General features: G+C 42.8%; 1 protein-coding gene across 1 annotated transcript; it reads left to right on the forward strand.

Moving 5' to 3' along the window:
- The first annotated feature begins 5,941 nt into the window (after positions 1–5,941).
- Positions 5,942–26,510, forward strand: rheb (Ras homolog, mTORC1 binding). Its single transcript, XM_028970520.1, has 8 exons — positions 5,942–6,206; positions 9,070–9,141; positions 15,376–15,443; positions 15,859–15,941; positions 16,766–16,822; positions 16,916–16,963; positions 21,466–21,547; positions 25,111–26,510. The coding sequence occupies exons 1-8, from the start codon at positions 6,155–6,157 to the stop codon at positions 25,201–25,203; spliced, it is 555 nt and encodes a 184-aa protein (XP_028826353.1). The 5' UTR covers positions 5,942–6,154; the 3' UTR covers positions 25,204–26,510.
- Positions 26,511–27,009: the final 499 nt, after the last annotated feature.

Below are 27,009 nucleotides of genomic sequence, written 5' to 3' on the forward strand. Positions count from 1 at the left end.
CTCACTCACATTCAAAATGGCCTCTACCTTCGCTGGATCAGTAGCCACACCCTCCACACTGATGATGTGGCCCAAAAACTTCACTGACTGTCTCAAAAATTGACACTTGGTTGGAGAAAGTTTCAGGTTGTGCTGCTTGAGACGTTGGAACACCATTTCCAACCTCTGCAAACTCCTCTGCAGTCTTCCCAAAAACCAACAAGTCATCCAAATAACAGAGGAGACTCATAACGTTTTGGTCACCAAACACTGTTAACATCATTCGCATAAAAGTTGCTGGACTATTACACAATCCCTGTGGGAGACGACTGTACTCATGCAGACCCAAAGGGGACGAAAAAGCAGTGAACTTTTTGTCCTCCTCATGTAAGGGAATGTTATAGTAGCCCGACGTCAAATCCATGGTACTAAAATACGCATTGCCGCCAAGTGCAGCGAGGACATCTGCCTGGTGAGGCAATGGATGGGCGTCCTTCACTTTGCAAGCATTCAGCCATCTGAAATAAGTACAGATGCGTAGGTCACCATTCTTTTTCCACACCAACACTATAGGTGACGCATACTCACTGCTCGACTTGCGTATTATCTGCTTCTCTTCCATGTCATCCAATGTTTCTCTCAACTTCTGATAATGTGCTGGTGAAATCCTCCAATAGGGAAGTCGGAAAGGTCTGTCATCAGTGAGACGTATCCTGTGACAAAAACCACTTGCCTCCCCACAATCCAACCTATGTCTGGAAAACACACTTTCATATTTTTCATTGAGCTCCAGAAGTTTCTCTCTCCAAAAAGGAGTCACTTCACAGTTAGCAACATCTATGTCCTGCAGACCCAAACTCTCCAATCTACTCTCCATAGACGTTCCAACCACACTTCCAGTGCTTGTTGTTGTCATACAATGATTTTTCCTGTCAGCAGTCAGTGTTCCAACATTCTGCGAAATTTCCTGCTCCTTCAGTACATCAAAATCTTCCAATGCGATACATGGAAACACATCGGCGATTTTTGCATTCCGGCGGAGTGTGATTTCAGAGGGAGTAGGGTTTATCAGTTTTATTGGGAGCCATCCGTCTCCCCAAAGAGGTGAAACGACTCTACCCACCAGTACGTTATGATGCACACACCGGGACTTACACGGCTCCACTACAACAGTACTACCTGCAGAGAGTTGTGTTCCAGGTGGCAATCGTGCCCAGACCAGATGTTCACTTAAGGGTTCAAGTGTGACAGCCCTCTTTAACTTAACTGTACCCACTTCATCTGGAATGCTTTCCCCCCTCCATCTCTCCAGATTGGATAACATCCGCAGAAAATCACCATGTTCATTTTGACACATTCCATCCGGTTTGTTTAAGACACTCCAATAACGGTCATTGGATTTCAACTGTCTGATCAATGGTTTCAAAACGTTAGTACCAATAACCAATTGATCTACTTGACCTTCTACCACTAATACAGGAACCTCAAAATTAATTCCAAACAATTCGAGTTTTAGTGTACATTCACCCACTGGGTTAGTCTGCTTACCCCCACACCCCACCAGTAGCACATCTGACGGGATTAACTGGTGATCACTGAACACACCTTCCTCCTGTAGCTGAGCAAGGACATCTGCACACAGGGTAGAAGCCATAGATCCGCTATCGAGCATCCCCTGCAGTTCAACTTTACCCTGCACTCGTACCGAGGTGTAAAACAGGCCCTCGCTCTGACCTGCTTTTACAGAATTCTGAAAGACCACTGCCTTACCCGCTGGCGCCATAGTACAACAATGTGAATAAACAGACTCAATATCATCAGTGGAGGATGCATCAATTAGCCCCTCATTGCCCTCCTTCAACTCGAGGCATTTCAGTTTCCCTGATACGGCCCGTCCTGTGTGTGACCAGATTTTGATCTGCGTGGCACAGAATTACAGTTACTACCAACATGCCCAGGAGAGTAACATCTGAAACAGAGCTTATGCATCCTACAGTGAATGTTCGTTGTGTGCTCAGAGCTATCACAGACCCTGCATTTACCAGGCCGTTTGGGTGAAAATTCAGGGGGTGCCACACGCACGGATTGAGGATGAGTTACCAGAGTTTTCTCTAGCATGCCCAAAACTCTATTGAGCATAGAATGCCCAGTCTGTTTTTGTTTCCCATCTCCATGAGGCGCAATATATTCTGACGTCACATCACCACTTCCACCATGGGCCAACCCTCCATCTACAAATACTGCATGCTGCCCCAGGCGACCTCCTTTAGCTTTACGCTCCCTTAAAAATTCATCCAAGCGCTCTTGTACCTCACCAGCAGTCCACGAACCAAGGGGTTTGCTTTTGAAAACCAGAGCCAGCTCACGGTCTGGACAATTTTTAACAAACATGACTGCTAATTCCATACTCTGATTCTCCATGGACCTCCCTTCACTTCTGAGGGTCTGTTCTGCTACCTCTGCAGCTTGATTTAATCGGATCCAATAGTCCAGCGAACCCTCGTTAGGGCGTGGCCTGGTCGCATAGAAATCCGCCAGAGGTAGGCCTGAGCTTACGGAATCTGCAAAATGGTGTCTCAGAATGTTAAAAACTGATGTCACATCTGTTATCTGTGTATTATTACGCATCCACACCCTGGTCATTTCTCTGGCCCGACCCAGCAGTCTATCGACCACCTCCCCGACCATCTCAGAGTTAGATAGGTTCTTTTTACCAAGATAAGTTCTCATTAATTCCTCCCATTCAAAAACAGAGCACTTGTCATCACCATCCCCCCGAAAATATGGCGGCGCCTCCGACTTTAGCACCAAATTTAATTTCGAGGCATTAATGACGGTCATGCCCACCTGTTCAAGGCCAGATCCAGCATGACTGGATCTAGTGTCCCCCCTAGGCGAAGAGTCTGCACCGGAGGTATCTATCAGACTTGCACGAATGGCCGCACCAATTTCTTAACCTACCTTGTGTACCAGTTCAGAGAGATTGACATTCGTAATGTCACGATCGGACACCGAACTCTCCCGATCCACATTCCTGTCAGGTGAAGATAACCCGGGCGTGGTCCCGACAGGTGGATGAACCGACCTCCCCCTCCCAGTACTAGTCAGCATAGGGCTATTAAACATACCATCCTTTTTACCAAACCCCACCCGTGGTGTGAAAAGTTCCCCTTCCGGCACTAGAAACCCCTGTGGCATTACCACTCACATCCATTTCCCACAAATAAAATAAAAAAAACAATAAGTAAATAAAATGTAACTACAATTAGTTAAAATGGGCAGATGACCCACACCAGTTCTCCAGACGAACTGCAGTTCGGCGTCGCGTTGCCGTCTCTGCGGAAGCGGCGAACGTCCGGCGGTCTGCAATCGGCCGACCAGTTGATCCGGGTCACGGTTTGTAGCGGTTCTTCTTCTGCGTTGTGTAATTTTTTGATTTCGTTTCTTGAACCGCAATGACGAGCCGACACCCAAGAGATTTTCCGTGCAAACTGTATTCTGTACAAAAACAAGATCACGCCAGAACATCGCGTCACAACTCGCGTCTCTCTACACCTCTCTCTACAATATACAGTAATAACAGAACATAAAAAAATATTCACAAATATGTACATAAATTAAAATAGAAGAAAAAATAACTTTTTGCACACAAACCCCTACGCACCTCTCACAGCTCATGCCATGTGTCCAAGAAAACTAAACCGGGTGGTAGTAGCCTAGTGGGTAAGACACTCGCCTGTGAACCAGGAGACCCAGGTTCAAATCCCACTTACTACCATTGTGTCCCTGAGCAAGACACTTAACACTAAGTTGCTCCAGGGAGACTGTCCCTGTAACTACTGATTGTAAGTCACTCTGGATAAGGGCGTCTGATAAATGCTGTAAATGTAAATGTAATGTAAATGTAAACCGGGTCTCCAACCCACTAACCCAAGGGCACGGCCGCATCCAACCACTTTTCGGGGGGTGATCAAAGTTTTAGAATCCACATAACTTTTTATAAGAATCATAAATTGAACAAACAAAAATACAGAAACATATTTAACATAACCAGAAACATTAACACATTTTAACATTCTACAATTGAACAAACACCCTGGTTGTCGTTATAATTCCCTTACCCGCATCAGAATACAGGTCAACAAAATAAAAGTCTTTAGAAAATAAGAAAATAAAAGACACAAGAAAAGAAGAAATACATTTATAAATCTAGTGTAACCATTTAACTCCGGCACACTCGCATTGAGTTCAAGTCCTTGATGCTTGCCTACAGGGCCGTAAATGGAAGCGCACCCTCTTATATCAACACACTACTAGCTGGCTACACTCCTGCACGCCCTCTCAAATCTGCAAATGAAATGGGACTGAAAAAAAAGTAGTTCCCCGGGACTACTACCACCTTTAAGAAGAAGTTGAAAATCCACTTGTTTAAAAAGTATTTCAGATGAGTCCAACACTAACACATGCACACACACTGCACAAAATAATAATAATGAAAAGAATTCGTCTAGCACTTAATTTCCTAGCATGTTCTTTTCCTGACAAGTTTTGTAACTCAAAATCTACAGAAACCAAATGAGAATTGCTGGTGTCTACCTCTTGCAAGTCGCTTTGGATAAAAGCGTCTGCTAAGTATAGTAAAGTAAAGTAAAGTAAAGAAAAGAATAATGCGAAGAATCTGCTATTGTCTCATTGGCTCATTCTGTAGGCCCTTTCTTTTTTGATTGGCTGGTAATTAACGGGCAATAGGACCCAGTGTGTGACAAAAGACTAAAATGAGAGCCCTGTACATATAATTTCATCTCAGTTTTTTTTTTCATTTTGTAAAATGAAGTCAGTGTCTGATAAATGTTGTAAATGTGTGTTTTCTGTGGTAATTATAGTACATATTTAGATATGAATCATATTTCGTTTCCACAATATTTAGATATTGTAGGAAATGAAGAGAAGACTGTACCCAAGGCAGGCAAGGGTTTGATTTCAGAAAGGGACAATCCTGATTGTTAATTTGGCCGTTGCCAGAAAAACATGAAATCTCAGCCCTCTGTAAATCGTGGTGGAATGAACATTATGATTTCATGCAAACAAGACGGCAAGGGATGGAGACAAATGCTGTGCAATCCTGCAGGCAACAACTGGACTGGAGTGAGATCACCATCACTCCTCTTACCGAACTCTTGTGTTTTTTTTTGTAGCCTTGCGACTGTGACCTTGGAGGAGTTATGTCTTTGGTCTTATATGTTTGGCTGAGATATGGTGTCTACTCTGAACATGGTTTGCGGTTTAGGTGGCTGCTGATATCTCTTTGAATTGTTTTGTATTGTTACCTATCGTCATTTTTAGCCAATGTTTTTAGCCAATAGCCAATGTAAAAATCATCTTTATGGGACAAAAAGATTATGTTTAGTCTTTTAAAGTTAATTGTATTAAATGTAAAGGCCTCCGCACCTGCAGCTGATGTACGCGCCTCTAGGTGGCAGCAAATCCCGTGTAGTTCCCGTGGGGTCACAATGGAGCATGAGAATAACTTATTTTTTTTAACTTGCAGAGATCATTGACACTGTTTCGTGAGGCTCGTTTAAAACAACAGTAACCAGGATCCGACGTGGATCCGGGTATTTTCTCGTACCTAAACCCGTAAGATAAGATGCGCGGCGACTAGTCTTGAGTAAATTTCCTACGTCGTAATCGGCTACTTGAGAATCCGAACGGCACGAGAGAAACGCGTAACGCACACAAGCAAAACATGGCAGCCGCCGACTCAAGCGCAGAATTATTGTTGTAGTGGCGGCGGCTCCGGCCTCGCTGTCATCGGTGACACTACCGCCGTCCAATGGCGCGCGTCGCTATGAAAACAGAGGAGCTCCTCGGACCAATAGTCGCGGGGCGGTTGGCACAGATCCCGCCCACCCGCCAGCCGGGTGGCCAATCAGCGGCGGGCATATGCTGAATAATTCACGGCGGACTGGTTTGGGGAGTGACGCAGAGGACACAGATGCACGACTACTTTCCCCGCAATTTGCCCGTTTCTTGCCCAAATTGTAGATTCCGTTTCGTTTGTTCACCTTGCGGGAGGCGGAGTAGCGAGTCGCGGTTCGGTTCTTAGTCCACGCCGCCGCCGTCCGCCGGGCCTCTGCATGTCGATATTGATGTGGTGTCGCTGCTAGGGGAAAAGATGCCGCAGCCGAAATCCAGAAAAATCGCCGTCCTGGGATACAGATCCGTGGGTGAGTCTTTCTTTCATTTTATATTAATTATGGAAACGACGAACGTTCTGTCCTGGTGAGGCGGGGGCCGCGCATCCCGCCGCTCGCGATTCATTGATTCGCGCCGTGAGCGCGTCAGCTGAATGTCACTCAGCCGCAAGTCACTTCGCGTGTCCGTGAGACGGAGTCGGCGCAAATCGATTACTATCGTCGTTTTTTATCCTCATTTTATTATGGCCTTCGCGAGGGTCAGTGGAGGAATTACATAATGCGCGTAGTGGTCACGCGTGACCCGAGCAAATTACAGATAATGAATCGGCAAATGAATCACTTTTTATTCTCACGAGTGAATTTGTTCAGTCTTTTTTTTTTTTTTTTTTTTTTGTCCTGCATAACTTGTCGTTTTCGTGCAGTCCCTTGACAGCTTCATTTTTCATGCATCGTGGCTGAGAATGCCCCCCCCCCCCCCCCCGCCACGTCGTGAATGGGCCCAGCTTTGCAAATGAGCCTGCAGCAGAAGTGTGTGGAGCGGCTGACGCATGCAGGGATCCTCAGGAGACGTGCACATTCCCAGACAAAATCTCCCCGCCGCACCCGCACTTGTGCAGGAATCCGGGCTGCGGCCACGTGCCTGGAGTGGAAGGCGTGGCCCTTTTACACCCAGCCGTGATCTCGGTGGAGGATTTGACTGATCCGCTGTCAAGATGGCTGGCAGATCCCCACCCGTGTGGTCCTGAAGTGGGGCGGAGTGCCATCATCTTACCAATATCGGTTCAGATTTTCTGTTGAAAAAAAGACATTAAATTGGCTGTGGCTCCAGGACGGGAGCGGTTTTTCGGTCTGTATATTTATGCCAGGTATGGTGGTTGAGGTGGTTGGCAGAATGTCCTCGTTTTGCAGGGGTAACCGTGGTGTGTTGATCTCCATGAACTCTGTGACCTTGCCGGCACAACACCGGATTTTAGGATCGCACGCGGGATTTCTGATGCTTAAATGACTTTGATTTTTTTATTTTTTTTTTGTATGGTTCTCTTCAACTGATTCCGTCCCAGATTCCAGAGAAGTCCACGGTAACAGTCTGAATGCAGCAGCCCTGGCCTAATTTCAGGTCTGTTGTTCAGGGTCTCCCGATAGTGGCCCTCATTAAATATCCGCGTGGCCCCCTCAGGGACCGAAAAGTCGGCCTGCCTTCCTCCCGCCTGCCGATGCGGTCGATTGCGTCTCAGATGTCACGTGGCACCCCCACCCCCACCCCCTCTTCCCGCTCCTGCTCTTTTTTTTCTGCAGACCGATCCATAGGATCCGTCAGTGGCCCTCACCTGGGCTTTGTTGTGCAGGGTCATGTGCGGGAACATCTCACAACCCCCCCGCTCTGTCGCAGCGGATATATATAGTGCAGGAGAGCGGCTATGGAACTTCGTCGCAGTTTGTACCGCAGTTTACCCGACCGAGGATGAATTCGCGGTGGCCCGTGGCCTTCACTCAGATGTGCATCTTTGTCAGCGAAGATGAGGGTCATTTATTAATGAAGTCGCAGTGGGGAACCACCGTAGTGAGTCACCAGCGCTCACAAGTATGCAAATGTGTCTTCTCAATGCATGGAGCATCTATCTATCTATCTATCTATCTGTCTCTCTGTCTCTCTCTCTATATATATCTCTCTCTCTCTCTCACTGTTTGTGGTTGTGAACTGGTATTACACAATATAGCACAATATAGATATTCCCAGATATTAAACACAGGTGACTGTATAGCCATGTTTTTTAGATTCTGGTGTGTAAGTGTTAACCGACTATATGATATTACACTGTAATACATAATTAAACTTTAAAACTGAAGGAGAAAGGCACAATTTCCGCACTGGATAATATCGTATGAATATCGTGTCTTGCAGAAGGAAGACTCGCATCTTACTGCGCTCTCTCTCTCTCTCTCTCTCTCTCTCTCTCTCTCTCTATATATATATATATATATATATACACACACACACACACACACACATATATACATATACATATATATATATATACACACACACACACACACACCCCTGGTATTCAGGGAATTGTCATGTGTACCATTCGAACGCAGATTTCAGGATTCTGCATCCTCCTAGCACAGGACCAGCGGATCTGAGCGTAGCGCTCCAGCTGGAAGCGAGCTGTGCTTCCGCTGTAGAATTCCCTGCCGTGCCTCTAGGCTTTTCCCTGTGAATGAGACTTCTCAGCCACAAACACTAGAGGCTGATGTGAACTAGCAGTTGTTATAGCAACAGGCTGCAGGACATTTCTGGCTTCATGGGTGGACACCAGATATGAGTACGAAAGAACAGCCTATACTGCACTTGCTCGAATGTGGATGTTGCAGCGTCAAAGAAAGGAAACGAAATGATAATCATAATTAGCAGTTATTACAACTAAGTATTTGGGATGCTCTCATATGTATGCTTTCATCAGTACGCGATCACCTTTTTCTACAAACCGTTGTGTTGTTATAAGCTTAGAATGAGCCTCTTTATGTCCACACAGGAGCTGGACCACCGTGAACACTGGTCTCTACGCAGTGTTTGAGCATCTATTTAAATCCAAGCCTACCGTCACCACAGGTTCTAAGACACACTCGGATAGGGAGGGGCGAGGTCACGCACTCCACCTTTAAGTTAAACGTGGCCCAGATATAGTACCGGCTATTATAATAGCCTAACACGTAGCGGACTAAGAAAAGACGCCTTTGTTCTCCCTTGAGAAGTGGCAGTTGTCACGGCGACTGCGGACGGCGTTTTGCACTTTTTGTCCTTAATATTACAGAGGTGCTGAATGTCATTTTGTTACTGTCTGTTATGTTCTATAAAGGAATATCTTAAACTTCTCTCTGTTCTCCACAGGAAAGTCCTCATTGACAATACAGTTTGTGGAAGGACAGTTTGTCGACTCTTATGACCCAACCATAGAGAACAGTAAGTAAACCACAATCTTGTGTTAATATAGTACAGTTGCACTGTATGGTGATTGCTCACAGACACATATAGCCCGGGTAATCAAGAATGGCTGATCATTAAAAACCCCACAAACTGATTTTGAAGCTGGAAGGATGATTAAAGGGGCACGTTTAGGAGGCTCACTATACAAAATTACACGGCATAATTCTTGATAGCTACCAAGTTATATATGGTTATATACTGTATATATGTGTGTGTGTTTGTGATTTACTTAGTTAAGTTATACGCCTCCTTATCTCCATGCTCCCCCTTTTCGAGTCGTTTGCCTGTGCTTTGTCTCTCAGCTCTGGGGTGGGTGGAGGCACAACAATGATTGGACATCGCCCATTGGCACTTCCAGCCGGCTACTACAGGCTACTACACACTATTCTAAACTGTAAGCGCCAGTGGGTGAAAGCCCTCCCCGCGAGTTGGTGTTCGATCACTAGATCACTATTGGACCGCGCAGGGCCCGCTGAATGGTTTGGTATTTTACTGGGCACCATTGCACCCCTAACCCATAGCCATACTAAGTAATTAAACATTAACTTCTTTATCAAAAGTACATTGTCCTCTACATGATACTGGGAAAAGGAAATTTTGGTTAGCCAATATACTTAAATGGCTGAAAATACGCGCACACACACACACACACTTATACACTTCAGCATAGTGCCTTTTGCAAATCAGCTCTCACTGACTGGCCGTATGCCTCGAATAATTCCATACTCGACTATTACTCTCTCATAAATGAGTCAGGACAGAGAGATCACTACATCTGCATGTGTAGTCTCTACTGTGGTGTAGTTTTTCCTGCACTTATCGGCGAGTAGGGATCGACTGAAACACAGGGTTCGTAATGTCATTAAAAACCGGGAAAAGTGGGGGAATTTTCCTGGTCTTGAAAAGTAAGACGGCGCGAGAAACGCTTTTCTATGTTTACAACTAGCACAGGTCTGTGGTGAACCACGTCACGTGGTGCTGCGTGTGTTGCTTCCATATTCCAGCACCTCCGCTGCCGTTTAAGTTGAGCTTTTCAGGGTTGCCATAAATTCCAAATATTCACAGATATTCAGCATATGGTCATGAAATTTTGCCTTCGAGTAATGGAAAAGTCATGGAAATTCTTTTGTAAAAATGTGCAAGAACACTGGAAACGGACATAATGCTGCCTACCGTAGTGTTCCTACAGATGACATGGTGACATGCCGAATGTAATTATTAGTTGATGTAATTTATGAACTGACATAGGCATGGTCGTCACAGCAACCATTTCCAGGAGTCCTCATGCAGAATAAGATGGCGTGAGCTGCTGCTCAGGATTTACTCCTATTGTAATATGTCTGGAAGAAAAATGGAGGAATGACATAGACTGTGTGTGTGTGTGTGTGTGTGTGTGTGTGTGTGTGTGCGCGCTCATACACTTTATCCTTCGACTTACCACCGCTTTATGTTGTTGGCATGGAAACCCAGGTGCTGGATGAAGGCCAGGTGTAGTCTTGTGTCGGTCGTCTCCTCGGTGATGGCAAGCCTCGCGGGCGCCATGGTTACCACACACTGTGGTTGAGTGCTGCTGCCACAAAGGGCCTCTCTCCCCCGCTCCCTTACAACCTACCAGCGGCGCGGCCGAGGCTGCCGCTGGGATCCGGTTACAAAATATTCCCAGCGTAGCACAGGGGGTCGGGTCACAGAGTTCATGCCCCGGCTAATGTACCACGTGTGTGACGTTTTACACACACACACACACACACACACACACACACACACACACACAACCTGTGTGTTTCAGCAGAATTTTTTTCCTTTTTTACTGGAAAGTGGATCAGAGCAGCAATTTAGGACAAAAATGAGCGAGTGCTGCTTGTGCTCGAGGCGCCAGCTTCACTACGGGAAGCCACACAGGTATCAGGGTTATTTTTAATCGGGGATTTTTTTTTTTTTTTCCGCTCTCAATGAAATCGTTCTAGGGGCTGGACCGTGAGTGCTGGAAGCCTGCACGAGTGGCGGCTTCTACATCTCCCGGCTTACTGACATTTCACCTGACAGCGTGGCCTGCAGCTCCGAGGCAACGGCGCGATTCACCGTGCTCAGTGGGGCAAGTGAATGGGCCGCGCTGACGCTGACTGCGGCGTGTACAGAACGTGACGTGCTCTTTGACGTGCGGAATGACGGACGGCGCTGGGCTGCCACATATTATTCGAAACCGTGGGCTGCTCGGTGAACATTATTTTCTTTCTAACGTTCCCTGTGAAAACTCCTCCTACGCCGCAGCCTCGTCTCACTTTTTTATTTTTTTTTGTCATGAATGGTGCGATCACACCCAGAATCGTCTGAGCTGGTCCCCTGAGCTGAGCCGTGTTGAATTGAGTTCTGACAAATTTTAAAAGTCGTTGCGGCTCCTGAGTGTCAAAGTTTGCCCATCCTTCTCTAGAAGGTCAGCAGTGAAAGTAGCTGGATTCACGACCTTCTCCAGTGACAGAAAGCTTGCTATATTAGGTGTTATAAGTCATAAATGCATTTGGTGCCTTGGATGGGTAATTACTCAGAGTTGGCCTGACCTTGAGCCAGTGGGAGAACCAGGAGGAGTTCCAGGTCTGGAGCGGCACTGTTGTGGATTTTCCCATCAAGCATCAGTTCTGACTAGAGGTGTGAACCTTGACTGGCCTTGCGATTTGATTCGATTACAATTATCAATGCATCCCATCACTTCACATAATGTTTTCAAATACAAGAGTTAAGGTCTCCTTCACCCGTGTGGATGCTTTGATTTGCTAAAATGTGCAGGAAAAACGGTCAACGTTTAGTCCTCTCTCAGCTGAGGCCACAAACACCAGAAAAAGGCCTGGTTCAGAGGTCCGTGGCATCAGGTGAGCATGGACTGAATGGCAACCAAAAAATAGGATGATAATGTTGTGTTGTAGATCTCTGGACACTTCTTCCATTTCCGCCTTGTGTGCGTGTGTTTCGAAGGGGCAGACCAAACTAGGGTTGTAAAAAAAAAAAAAAAAACGATTCTCATATATTAATCAAATTTAGTATTGACTTTGATACCATTTAGCACCGGTATCAATACTTAAATTCCAATTTTGTATCTGCCGCTTCACGGAATTCGCTGGCAGACTACAGCAATTTTTAACAGGCATTATGCACAGTGTGCAGCCCCTCCCACGGCAACCTGGAGGACCCAATGCTTACATGAGAGACGCACCAAACTTGCTAGAAAAAGGAAGAGCACTGTCCAGAAGCATTTCGAGTCAGGCTCTTTTAAAAAAAGATTTTCAGGATAGGTCGAGCTTGCACGGCAAATGATTGGTCAGCAAACACAAACTTCCATGTCATTCGCTGCTTGTAAATTTGTTTAGGCAATTGGTAAAATTTGTATTTTGTTAATTTTTTTTATGAAAAATTAATTCGATTTGGAATTTGTGGCCACTGTCGGCAAGGGATTCTTTCAAATTTTTGCAAGAGAGATGCAAAAATGCTGAATAAGTGAAAAAGAGTGTCGGGTCGGGCCTAAAGTTTCAGGCCAGATAAGAGCAAATTGCTCATTTATTTTTCACTTGTGCGACATGAGAAACGAGGAGTGTTTTTTTTGGCTCAAAAAATATTCATTTATTTGTTTACTTATTTATTCATGTGTTTATTTTTTATTTGTTAATTATTTATCAACCTGTTTTATCCATTCTTTGTTGCCCTACTGTTCCAAATTGACCTAGCGTTAAAGGAAGCGGCCTCGTAATCAGAAGGTTGCCAGTTTGAATCCCGATCCGCCAAGGTGCCACTGAGCAAAGCACCGTCCCCAGACACTGATCTCCGGGCGCCTGTCACTGCTCACCAAGGGTGATGGTTAAAAGTAGAGGACCTATTTCATTGTGTCACCGTGTGCTGTGCTGCACTGTTTCACAATGACAATCACTTCACTTTCACTTTTTCACTTTCATGTTGTATGGTGTTCTTGTTTTTAAAATATTCTAAAAATATTTTTTATTTCTTAAAAAATTATTAAAAAATTCCAGTGTTTGTTTTCATTATCGTGTCATAGACTGAACACTAGCCGACTTTGATTCTATTGATTGTGTAAAAATGCGTCACATCATGCAGTGAAAGTTTAGTTAAACTTTGATCGGCGTGCGCACTGTTCACAGATCAGACAGCCACAGTCACTGTGCACTACTTTTTAACAAGAATTTTTATGTGAAATTTTATCTGAATTTTTATATTCAACAGATAAAAAAAATACATTTTGAATAGAAAGTTCAAATGTTTTCAGCCATACTAATAATCAGTTAAGCTTTTAAAGTGACATAATTTGCATTAATGAACAGAGTATCCATTGGAACTAATAAAGTCCCTATCTACGTATATGTATATGTTCCACTCTAAACCGCCATTTCCAGCTACCAGAGTCATTTACATTATGAACAATGTCTGGAGAGCTTTGATGAATTTGAAGGTATTCAAATTAGGTCTGCAACTATCGAATATTTTTGGAATCGTATTCTGCTGATTTTTCATCGAGTAATCGGAAAACTCCAACTTTTGCGTTTTTTATACAACTCTGTCAATAGTGTGTTATGCAACATGAAAATCCTCTTAAAATGAGCAAGCAATTGGCTGTTATTCCTCACAAAAAAAGTTTTTTTTAATTCAAACTCACTACTTTTAAAGCTTCAAACCTTTGGGTTACTGGCTCCAGAACTAAGCCCATTTAATCAATCTTTCTGTGAAACATGAAAAAAAACTATGAAACATAGTTTAGAGTATTTGTCCTTAGTTTTATTTTAATTTAAAAAAGGAAAAAGGGGTGTACCCCCTGCTATAGCCCATCTGAGAATAAAGAAGAAAAAAGGTATAAAGGTACAAAATAGTAAAAAGAAAATATAAATAAACAATTCAAGTATTACTAATAATCCAATTTAAACAATACAGGTAAGTTTCCTGTTGTATCCAGATGAGGTAGGTAGGTTGAAAGTTTGTCTTTGTGCAATGTTATGTGCAAAATAGAGAGAGAGAATTTGTCTTAGTGCATGTGTGTGCAATGCATGTGCAAGCCTGCGCCGCTGTGATGTACAACAAATGCTATAAACTCGCCCAAAAGTAAATCTGTATGCTAATGAAGGTCGCTTGGAGATTCTTTTGGTTAAGGTGCTGTATCATTGACGAAGTACTGGTAAGCCAGGTCCGTTTTACAGCGTATACACTGCACTACGTTGTCCACGCAGCGTAAAAGGACTTTGGTGACGAATTAAACGAAGCCTCGAGGCAAAGAATTTTCCTCAAATATTTGTTGTAATCGAATCATTCTAGTTATTTGAATAATCGCTTCAGCCCTAATTCCAATGTCTCTTTCAATGCTCCAAATGTCTGATTACGCATGCTGCAATAGCGCTCTTTGAGCGCTCTGGACTGCACTATGGGATTTAATGCAGTTCTTACACTAGTGTTCTCTCAGCTCAGCCTGGAACTGTGGGGCTTCATTTCTTGTGATGAATGGGCATTTTTCTCTTGCTAATTTTACTTGCTAATTTGAGGAGTCGGGGAAAGGAGGTTAGAGTGATCTGCTCTCAATGAGTCTCCTGACTTGAGTAATGATGTTAGCATGACATCTTTGGCAACAGTCTATTTTTGGCCGCTTTATGTGGCTCTGTCTGACCATTCCGTTGGGTGTTTATGTGCACCAATGAAGTTATGTCTCTGTCTGTCTAATTTTACAACCAAGCTGATTTTCAGTTGATGGACAGATGAGGTTTGGGCCAAGAAAATAACAAATCTGTGAATGTCTGATCATTTGCAGGAATGAATGCAGTTGGTAACCATCTCCTTGGAGAACTTGTTCTAAAAGTGAAATATGTGATTTGTATTTTTGTCTTATGATTGTTTCAACTTATTAGCTTAACCCCGTGTGGGTTTTATATCTGAAGTGTCTAGTTTCTCTGATCTAGATTTGATGGCGCAGCACTGAAGGATCAATAGTCTGCTGTAGGTCCCATGGGGGAGTCCACACTGCCCTGCGCTTTTTCCTGCCACGGGCCCTGACACATTCGGTGTGTGTATGTGTGTGTGTTTAAAATGGGGAGAAAAAAGGTTGGGAAGGGGGGTGTTCACGTTTAAAATTCCCCTCTGTGTCAGAAACATTAGCACTTAGTACATTGATTCTCTGTTTGAACTTCGCTGCTGAAACACTGTCTCTCTCTTTCTCTCTTTTCCATGCAGCATTTACAAAAATGATCACGGTCAATGGCCAGGAGTATCATCTGCAGTTGGTCGATACAGCCGGCCAGGTAAAAGCAATTGTATTTGCTTGTATGTCAAAGCAAAAAAAAAAACCCAATAAATTCAGTTTATTTTTTTATTGTGTTTCAAAACTGCTGCATTTGAGAAAAACATAACTAGGCCTTCAATGTTGGTGTGAAATACATATTTCACATGATATTAAAACAGTCATACAACCTTCTATATCAAGCATAATAGGCTAGTGGGTAATACACCACAAAGTCAAAAGTTCAAACCCCACTTACTACCATTGTGTTCCTGAGCAAGACACTTAACCCTGAGTGTTTCCACTGGGACTGTCCCTGTAGCTACTAATTTTAAGTCACTTTGGATAAGGCCGTCTGCTAAATGCCATACATGTAAATGACTTTATTAATTTTTTTTGGACCACATGCTATACATAAAGCATTCTTGTTTTTTCAGGATGAATACTCAATTTTCCCACAGACATACTCAATAGACATCAACGGTTACATTTTGGTGTATTCAGTCACGTCAAATAAAAGGTAAGTCGCATTTGTGAACATTATTTTGATCATTTGAACTCATTACCTGCTAAGATTCAAGTCATCTTTACTCTGGATTAATATTGTCCTTATTTACTGTGAGGGCTACAGACATAGAGATTGAATCTAAACCTGAACGAAACTACAAAGTCCTGTGTGAGTAGAGGGTAATGTTTAATATGGAGTTTTCTGGACCTATCTTGCTCATCTCCCCCTCAGCCTGTTTCATGTTCATTTTGCTGATTCCGTCCTGGGTTAATGAAATCTGCGCTGTGTGCGCTCCGATAGCTCTAAGAGGCAGATTAGGTCATATGATAGTGATGACTCCTGACAAGATGCTATTTTTGTGTGTTAGATTTACAAACTTTTGCAGCTGAAGTTATCATGTGACTTCTTCTGACTTTAACCATCATCATTTGGTTTTGGTGCACAGGCTCAAATTCTATCTTTACCTTAAACACGTCTAGGAAACTTTGTGTCTCACGTTTTTGTCGTGTGCACACGACAATCACTGTCACTTTAAAAGTAACTGAGAAATTCTCAGCGTAGAAACAAAAAAAGTGTGAAGCGAATGGAAATGAATTTAAACGAAACATTAAAGCATGCAGTTTGATCCATGTTCCGGGTCTCCTGCAGATGGAGCGTGGCAGAAATAAATGGAACTAATATTTTGTGTGCCAGTGAGTGGGCCCATTTGTGGGTAATTGAAAGACGCTAAAAGGTGTTAATTATTATTTGCTGCTGTAACTCAGCATGGGCCTAAAGGGATTAACAATTTATTATGAAATGCAGCTAATGTGTCTCATCCTCATTTTGTCTTGCAGTTTTGAAGTAGTAAAAGTTATCCATGAAAAGTTGTTGGATATGGTGGGAAAAGTTCAGTAAGTACTCACGTCCTGGTTTTGCACGCCATTTGAAAGAACATTATTGGATGTTGTCTGCATTAAAATGTCTTTTTTTTCTGTTATCTTTAGAGTACCCATAATGCTGGTTGGCAATAAGAAAGATCTTCACATGGAACGGTAGGTCATCAGAGAACGTTATTTACTTATTTTCTCACATCAATCTGCCATTTTGTTTTGGCGATAGGAATGCTGGGAACGAAGCTGTCACAAAATGAAAGGCATTCTGTTTAGGGCTGCACGATTTGGTAAGGCTAAACAACTGTTTTGATTATATTTGGCCATTAAAAAAAAATCCCGTATTATAGTTCTTATGTTTAACCAAAACGTTGTTTGGAGGCTGACTTGAACACAGGGATGCATAGCTTTGCTAGCTTAGCTAAGGTTAAGATTTGTAAACTGAGGTGAATTTCTTTAGGAAACCTTCAAAGTTTGAGAAAAGTTAACTAAACAGCTAAGAACAGTCTAAATAGTTAATGCCTACGTTTAGCCAAAACGTTGTTTGGAGGCTGACTTGAACACAGGAATGCATAGCTTCGCTAGCTTAGCTAAGGTTAAGACTTATAAAACGGGATTTTATAATGGCCAAATATATTCAAAACAATTGTTCAGCCTTACCTATGAAATGTAATCCCCCGGGATCTGGTTTGGAGCGTACAGCGGTTTGTACAGCACCAAGCAGCACAAGAGTGAGGCATTTTTATGCACTTCTCTCCATAGACATGTATATGCTTCACTCCACAGCAGAGCCTATCGCAATATGGCGGCGACGTTGACGTACGATGCAGCGCGTCATGTGGCGTCTAACCATATGTCTCCGAATCGAAAGTCATGTGACCAAACACGTCACATCCGACTGAAGTGAGACTTCAGTCAGCGCGCAAACTCTAAGAGAATGGATCGGATATGTTGCCGATCAAATCCATGTACTAATCACTTAAATCGCAGCTTTTTGCGTTCATGTAATTGCACAGACTGACATCGCGATTACGATTGCGATTAGATTAATCGTGCAGCACTAATTCTGTTACATATTTCACCTCTTAATTCAAATAGAAATTCTCTATAGTGCATTGTTTATGGTTGCAATGTATCATGTACAGTTGTGATGTTGCTTAGGAACAGCAAGTCGGAGATGAAGAAATTAATCACGGAAGACTCATTATCTATGAATAGACAATAATAAATATCTCATTCTGGCATAAACAGTGGTATAATCACTTGTCCTTATTACCCCTTTATAAAGTTTAAAAATTGCTCGTAAATCATTTGTCACGGTGACGTGGTAAACAGTTGGACACAGCATGCAACAAACGGGGGTTTATTACAAGTAACAGGAGCATGCAGCAAGGCACGACAGACATATTAAGGACCCGACAAGTCACCACAGGCCAACATTTAAACAGGCTAGAACCGCTGCATTCAATCAGGATAACCGACCACAGCGAAACTCCGGCCGGAGTACCCTGTCTGCAGCCAGTCCCTTCCAGGGTCTTACAAAATAGCGTTTTAGATGGTAAAGCTAAATCTTACACCGTGCGTAAATTGTTCGACTGAATCTCAGCTTGGTGGAACATCTTACATCATACAGCGTTCATGACGTATGATGATCGATTCGATACGATTGTAAGAAATGTGTCGCCCACCGTGAGGTTTGTCCTCACTGTGCATGTGCAAACTGAGTAGCAGCACATGGAATCCCGGCTCGATCAGTTATACCAGACACAAGAAAGCCTTTTAAGCCTGGTCTTGCTTGCTTGTCATGAATGGAGCGACGGGGGGAGAGTTTAAGACAAGTTATTTATAGCTCAGGCTGAATTCTGTTGATCTCGGGTCGGTTCAGGCCTAACTATTTAGGGCCAATTACAGCTCTAATATAGACTCCATATAGCCTGCAGTATAAAATAAAAAGGAGAATAAGAACAAAAACCTACAACTGCTGTTTATTTTTTGCGAATAAAAGTTTGTCATTAATCATTCTACTATTTTAACGTGTGTATGTGGGAAGGAATTGGGGTTGGGGGTCCTGTATTGCCTAAGCAGGGGGGCTTCGGGGAGCAGTGTGTTCCCGGTCAACACCAGCAGCAGAACATCTGAGCTGGTGCAGTACTGCGTATCGCACTACGTCCTATTCCCTGCAAGCCACTCTGTATTTCATCTCAGCTTCTGGATTTCGCTCTTACTTTGCAAGTGTGAAAGAGCCAGAGGAGCTAAGTGGATGTCGGCAATTTTCCATAACAACCAAAGAAAAAAGTGGATTTCAGTGTGCCGAAGGTGCTGAAGTATTTCTCTCCCACACACTCTTCATGTAATTCTTGTTAAGGACATGTTAAGCAGACTGATGTAACTATGTATTTCATTAATCAAACAGATCGTTTTATAAAATGAAGAGCAGTCCACTTTATTTCAAATTTCAGAGGACATAGTCCTAACACCTAGTTCCTGCAGGAGGGGTCAGCAGGGTCATCAATGAGTTATGAACGAGTAGAAAAGTTTGTGCACGCTGGGGGTGTGGAGGTTCTGTCAGTTCTGCTGTGATGTGTGGGCATGGTTTTGGTTCACTGGAGTCCCCATTAGAAGACAAGGTCAAGGGCAGCAGAAAGACAGCTCCACCAATCATGCTCTTGATGATAAATACAGTTATTTTTTTAGGGTTATAATCCTTAATGAAAACATGTTTTGGGAAACTAAAAAAATAATATTAAGGAGAAGGATAAATGTCTCCAAAATGGAAATAAAATAAAATCAGATTTTTATTTATTTTAAAACGTATTTGTTTTTGATTTCATACAAAAACTTTAAAATGCTTAGCTCACTTACAAGACATGATGTGTTGACAAGAATAAAATCTTAAGTACATTGTTCTTTAAATGAAACTGAAATTCGAATGAAAGCAGAAAATGAAAATGAAGGAATTAAACTGTGGTCTGTGGGTCATGTGACTGCTGTCCATTTTTATGTGTGCAGAACCCTCTCCAGGCCCAGGGAGTGTGTGGAGCCAGTATAATTGCATTTGTGAACATGAAGGCAGAGTTCTGTCGACGTTCTTCAGACGGCAATCGTAGCTGCAGATTAAATTAAGAGCAGGACACGTACAAATTGGCTTCCCCCTCACAGCAGCATGCATGTCCATATCTGGAATCCAACTGAAGGGAAGGTGCAGGTACTCTAAATGAAAGGTTATACATCAGACCAGGCCAGCACGGATAACGCTTCTGACGTTCTTTTGGAATTCCCCAAGGCTGTAAATCTTACACACATGCACAGTCACACACACACACACACACACATGCACAGTCACATCAGCTCCCAGCAGTGGATGCACTGGGAACCAGTTCAGTGCATCTTTCTCATGTCCCAGCCGTGGTTTATTGGAGGCAGGGTTCCTCTGACTGTGTGGTCTGTACTGGGTGGATGTGAAAGGTGGAGAGGTGACAGTTACTAATCCAGGTCGTCTAACGGAACTCCGCCCTAACGTGTCACGCGAGCCCCTCCCTTCCTCTCTACAAATGTTTTCATTATTGAATGTGAACAGAGAGCTTCAGACAGGATAAAGCGGACTGCAGGACATCCCGGACATTCAGGATCCCTGCTGATACAAATAAACAGGAAATGGAACTTGATCATCAAATAAATCTATAGATGTGCCTCCAGAAATTCGGAATTCAGAAACTGTAACTGACTGTGGGGGTTTAATGGAATTGTATTTACAGAAATTATTATAATGAAAAAAAATGAAATATCAATATTTTTATTTTTTGATTTGCTGTGGATTAGAATAATTAATGTAGAGAGAGTGTATTAGACATGGTTTATATATTCAGCTTTATCATTTTGGGCATAATTATTTACTGTGGGATTTTGAAGAGACTTTGGTAATAATACAGTTTCCACTTTGGGCATGAAGACACACATTTAGAAGCATTTTAGAACATTTTGTGTGTTCATGCAATTAAAGGGCTGGTGCAGGAGGTGCTCTCTGGTTCTTTATTGATTTTTTTTTTCCCCGCAACCCATTTATTTGCAGCAGGAAGCTGAGAGGGCTGTTGTAGGCGTTTTACCCTCGTCAGGCATTCGCTTCCGCACATTAACCTGGAACCGACCGTCTCCAACATAGACGGGAAGGCAAACGGCCAATCACAGCTGTGGCTTTTTTATCATTCAGCAGTAATTTCATTAAACCCATGTCATGAATTTCAGACTAATTTTGTTGAATATGTATGTATTCAATTTTGCTTGTTAGCATGGGGCTTTACAGGATCCGCTCATGTGGCACGAATCGTGGCGAACGGCTGTTTTTAGAGGGAGGTGTAATGCAATCTTTCCAAATAGATGTGCTGCGTGAGGCGATGCATTATATTTGTGTTTTTTATGACCTGGTTTATAATGCCAAAGGAGGATAATTGGAACTGGCAACGTGATTACAAAATCATTTCCAGTATCTGCTGGTTTCATGGGAAGGGTCAAGTTCACTTGGGAGCAGCGTTGGCCCAACCCTGACCCCTCTGTGCCTGTCTGTCCAAATATGTTCCGGAGAGGAGTGTTTTCTTTTCCAAGGTTTGTTCAGCAGTGTGAGAACATGAACCATATCTTACTTTTGTTACGTCTGTGTTTTCCGCCAGCGTTATCAGCTGCGAAGAAGGGAAGGCCTTGGCGGAATCGTGGAATGCTGCGTTTATGGAGTCCTCCGCGAAAGAGAACCAGGTAACGAGGCATCGCCCGTACCACGCCACCCAGTCACGATCTCGCTCTCACCCACCCACTCGGTTCACCTTCACTAATGGGCCCTGAGTGTGGTGTGCATGAGAAGCGCACTTTTCAGGAATGTGCTAGAAATAACGTCAGTGCTCTTATGCACAGACCACAAACCCTGCAGAATAAAGGGGGACCTTTTTTTTTTTTTTTTTTATTGATTTCCAACACACAAATATATACATTAACACTTAACGTGCCAAAACCTTCTCCATTTTATAAATATCTTGTAATGTTGATCTATGTACTCAAAGGCGGGCTCTCCTGTAGTTGTTTTTCTTTTCTCTAGCTACCAGTAAGACCTACATTTTCACATACGTAAGAAACACAGATATTGAATTCACAAAATACCAACTATTCCAGCAACAGAGGCAAAAATCCAGACCAATGTTTTATTTCGGCCAGCGTCTGAAACGTCTACATAAAAATCATGGTGCGTCTGGTGTCTTCTGATGGTGCATATTGCAACAGGGGTGAAAATGGTTTACAGATAAAGCCTCATGTTCCTGTTCAATTCCGTTAACGGCTGGAAAAAGCAGAATGTTGCATCTGCATCTTATTTGGGGGGTCATGCTCAGTTTTTTGGACTGTTTATTCCGCAATTTTTTTTAAATCTACAGATTTCCAATTTGATGACCAGACCAGGGCTCAGACAATGTTCTTCTTAGACAATTCGTGACCTTACTGTTCTTGATATTAATCGATACACACACATGAATGATTATATTCTGTCATATGTTCACTGTCATGTGGGTTCAGAGGAATCTGAGGACATGGCTGACTGGGCCTCAGGAGGGTGGAGGAGTCGATGAGAGGAAGCTGCTAATTGAATGTCGCAGCTCCAGTTTCCATCTTGAGATAAGGATCCCTGGTGGAGATTTCCACCTGCTTTCCCAGGATTCCTCAGTAACGGGGTTAAAGGTCTTGCTCCATGATTGCTGCACCTCAGTCCTCATTAGACAGCAGGTCTAAAATATATATTTTCAGTAACAGCTCAGGGAAATACAGTAGAATTTATTAACATTACACTAAGCAGTCCTTCCAGGACTTCGCGATAACCTTTTGTGAAATTAAAATTGAAGTGAAGTGATTGTCATTGTAAAACACTGCAACACAGCACACGTGCACTCAACAAAATGTGTCCACTGCTTTTAACCCGTCACCCTTGGTGCCCAGGGAGCAGTGCATGGGAACAGTAGCATTGCTCCTCAGTACCTCAGTGGAATCGAGCCCACAAGCCACCACTGCCCACTTGTGATTGTGCCTGATAAAATGCCTGAATTTGTGGCAACTTTATTGAAAGCAGGAGAGGTGTATTCCATTCCATGCGGGGGTCTAGCCACAGCAGTTCGCGCCGTGCCATGACCGCAATCCCCATGCGATCCGTGACACTTGTCTCCCCTTCACGGCAACCACCACTCCCATCTCCTGGTTTGGGTTAGGGGAGCTGGGTTAGGGGCTCCTCCTGAGGGAGGTGTGGGCAGTGAAGTGATTGGGCTGGACCCTCCGGTAGCCGGTGAAGAGGGGGGCAGAGTGCCAGAGAGTTCCCAGCATGGTGAGAGGGTCCAGCTGGGATGGACAGGAAGAGGGCCTGCTCCTTCAATGGATGTTGGGTGGAGGACGGTCCTGTGACGTCCAGGGCCAGATGGACATCCACAGCTGGGAGCCATGTGCCTGATGCACAGCCCTGATTGATCTCAGCTGAGCAGAACCCAGTCTGATCGATCACGGCACCATAAAGAGAGCGAGGCAGCCGCTGGGTGAGGCGGCTGCATTAATGTGGACCTGTGACGTTTACCTGTCTTTTGAAACCTGCAGGTTTGTTTAACTTAAATAATAAAAAATAAGAAAATAATGTTAAACATTAGAGCTTCAACAGTTCACAAATCAGTTGAAGTGCAAAAAGGTGAGCATCGATGAGGAGAGAGAATATTGCCTCTACTCTCTGCACAATCCATTCTTCTTTACATAATGCTTGTTATAGACAAAAAGGAACCAAAGTGCAATCTTCAATCAGTAATCTACAACACTACACTGCTAAATTATTTTAATGTTGTCCATGTTTTTTAGTGGATTAAGATAGATTAAGCTTTTTTTTTTAAACAATAAAACCCTGTATAAACTATGTTCTGGCAGATTTAAGGCTGCCTTTTACAACATTTTTTTGTAAAAATACGTATTTTACAACTCTTTTAGCATGTGTGCCTGTTAAGTAGCGAATTTTGGCAGCTTTAGCACTCTATAACCCCCTTCTCCTCATGCACGTAGAATCTATACCTTAAATTGTGTGTACAGAAATCCTGGATTTCTCCTTTAGCATCTTTTGGGTACCCAAACTATTCCCACACAGGAGACTTAAAGCACTAGGTGGAGTAGTCCCATTGTTGGTTGTCTCTAGTTGGCCTTCAGCCATGATCCACTTGAAGTGTTTTGTGTGTGTTTCACTTAGTCCACGTGGGTCACTCTATTCTACGTCTTTGGTTTCAGTGGATTTTTCTTTTGCGATGTTGGGGAAGTGTTGGTGGTGGATAAACTTTCACACTACGACTAATCGTCAAATCGTTAATCCCTGCAGCCCTACTCAGGGGTTTGTATTAATTGTATTAATGGTTGTAATGTGTTTTGTATTTCAGATGTGGTGCAAGTGTGCAGTGTCCACTGTGAGAGTATGCCTTTCCCGTTTCCACTTGCCCTTTCTTGAAGTAGAGTCCTAAATGTTTGTCTTTCCAGTATAAAAATAAAGATTTTTTGTATAGGGTCCTCCCCTTCCATGGTATAATGACACTGACTTTTAAATTGAACACATAATATGCATTCTTTCCTAATTATTCTGTAATCATTTCTTGTGGAGGCAAAATTGTCGATTCTGTAAGGTTGTTGTGTCATGAGAGTTGGGTTTTTTTTTAAGATATATTTTTGCTTTGAGACAAGTGACATACCGAACCGTTTAGCAGCCCTGCACACTCCTGCTTGTATTTACAGTCTTTCTCAGACGGGTCAAATAATTAAAAACAGCATTGCATTGCATAGAGCTGCAAAATGAGTCTCTCATATTTACTGTTGAAAAATGTTATGAGAACGTTGTGTGATGGAAGGAGAAGTGATATATTTGGTTCTGTAAGAACTTCAAAGAACCATCTAGCGGTGATTCCTTATATGACACCATATATTTATTTTGATTCATCGATTTGTCAATTCCAAGTCTATTCAACAGAATACTATGGTTAAAAGTTTTTTTTCTCTCCTGCATGAAAATTTCATAAATATGCCAGAACAACCTGACTGCATGTCAGTTTTTATTCTTTCTTAAAATGTGTCTAAACTTAAACATGCGATACCAGCAGATGGCTCCAAAATCCAACTACAGGACATTGTAGCCTAATATTAAGTTTTAATTATTGTTAGAAAAAGAAGGGGGGGTGTCTTAAGTTTAGGTTGTATTATAGTTAGCATAGATATGCATCCTCTGGTGATACTGTGAACTAAACGCTGCTCACTCTTCTGTTTTGGTTCAGACTGCAGTCGAGGTCTTTAAAAGGATAATCTTGGAGGCGGAGAAGATAGACGGCGGCGCCCCGCAAGGACGGACATCCTGCTCACTGATGTAGACCCTGGTTCGACCCCACCCTCCTCCAGCCCCGCCATCCCCAGCACCCTGCACCACAGCACTGGACACTGGGAAATCCCTCTACTTGAAGTGGCTAACTGCCTGTTTTCATCCATTAAAAAAAAAGAAAAACAATAGCATTACGTAATTTTTATATTTAATTCATGATTATGTTTTTTTAGTTGTGGATTTTGCTTTTGGTTTTTAATTTTTTGGAAGAAACAGAGGGACACTCTGAGATTTACTGTAGGAGTAACCATTCCTCTCAGCTTAGGGCAACCTCCTCCGACCCGACCACCCCGCCCCCCTCATCCCGCCTTCTGAGAAGCAGACCTGATGAATCTCAAGCCTTACTTTTCCTCCTCATCTTTTCTACCTGACAACCACTCCTGTCCCGCACCTATACAGATTTGTACATGGTATTTCTTAAAAACAGTAATTACGGCCAATAAAGTTGCCAGCATTCATTCTGCCCTGTAGTGAATGTTGATGAACTTTTTTGATTGTAATCATTAAAAGCAGGATGTTGTTTCACTACGCTGGCTGCTGGGAGCCTTGAGTGTGTGTTCCAGTGTGTTCCAGTGTTAAAAAAAAAAAAAAAGGGGGGGGGGGGGGGTTCTGTGCTGTGGAATTTACAGTCCAAAGTGTTTGATTAAATCCTGAGTGAGAAAAAGTGCGGTCGAAAGGTGGCATCGCACGTTCATGCAGTTATACTCGTACAAGACGTGATAATTAATGGTGAGAAATGAAAGGGATGCAGCAGAGACTAAAAAAAAAACTTAAATGGTTGTGATGAAAGATTTTCATGGACAATTAATACTTTTTATGTCCTACTCTTGTTAAAAATTTCATTTCTTGAGAAAAGATATTGTAGGTACCTGACATGGAAGACTGCTTCATGTTTTTTTTTTTTGTGCTTTTATTTTTTGCTTTTAATCTCAATATTTTGAAGCAATCATCATCTATTGCAATAATATGTTTGTCTATTAACTCAATATATCCAGAGACCTTAATATCCAATAAAATATTTTCTTTGTGTGATTTAAATGACGAAGGTGTTCAATCCGAGTGTGGCAACAATACGTGAAAGTGGATCATCCCTGCAACGGAGCAGAGCTTGTTATATAATGTAATGCAAGACCCAAAATTTATGGCGGACTGTTCAATTTCATATGTTGGGTTCGATTACAGTAGTGGGATATGCAACATTTAAAATACTTTAGGTCACTGGTTTTGAACTCGAGCAAGTGCTAAACGTGGGGTTTGTTTGCTAGTGGATTTACTTAAATAAACTGATAAAACAAGAAAGACACGGTTGGTCATTCATGTTCTGTATCTTTAAAGAAGGGAAGCAGACTACCATTTTTCTAATTATTTCCGTCCCCTAGAACACAGTCTTTGCAGATATTTTTATAAAGAGTTACACCACATGCCCAAACATCATTAATGATCATTTTTCTTTCTTGTTTAATCTACGTATTTATTTCTTACTTTAGCGAACAAGCCCCAGACTACCATCTAATATTCCCTTTTAGACGAATGATTGATATCTTCATTGTGCGACACCTCATGTCAAGGTCACTGGGCTGGTAACTGTGCAGGTTACAGAGGAATTTAGACTCAATAAAATGGGATTATCATACTCTAATGGATGCCTCATGGATCGATGAAACGCTCCTGCTTTCAAGGGCAGTAATATAATCTGATAATGTGACGCGAGGCGGTAGGCACACAGCTCCTCTGCCACAGATAAGTTCCTCTGCTCATCTTTTATATGCTGAAGGTGAGTGTGTCTCCATTACAATTA

Source organism: Denticeps clupeoides, chromosome 2, assembly GCF_900700375.1.
Source record: "Denticeps clupeoides chromosome 2, fDenClu1.1, whole genome shotgun sequence".
NCBI lineage: Eukaryota > Metazoa > Chordata > Actinopteri > Clupeiformes > Denticipitidae > Denticeps > Denticeps clupeoides.

Excerpts from the sequence above, each read along its gene's own strand:
- rheb (XM_028970520.1), top strand. The coding sequence starts at position 6,155 with ATGCCGCAGCCGAAATCCAGAAAAATCGCCGTCCTGGGATACAGATCC. Across the intron at positions 16,823-16,915 it reads GATATGGTGGGAAAAGTTCA|AGTACCCATAATGCTGGTTG; the intron begins GTAAGTACTCAC and ends TGTTATCTTTAG. Across the intron at positions 16,964-21,465 it reads AAAGATCTTCACATGGAACG|CGTTATCAGCTGCGAAGAAG; the intron begins GTAGGTCATCAG and ends GTTTTCCGCCAG.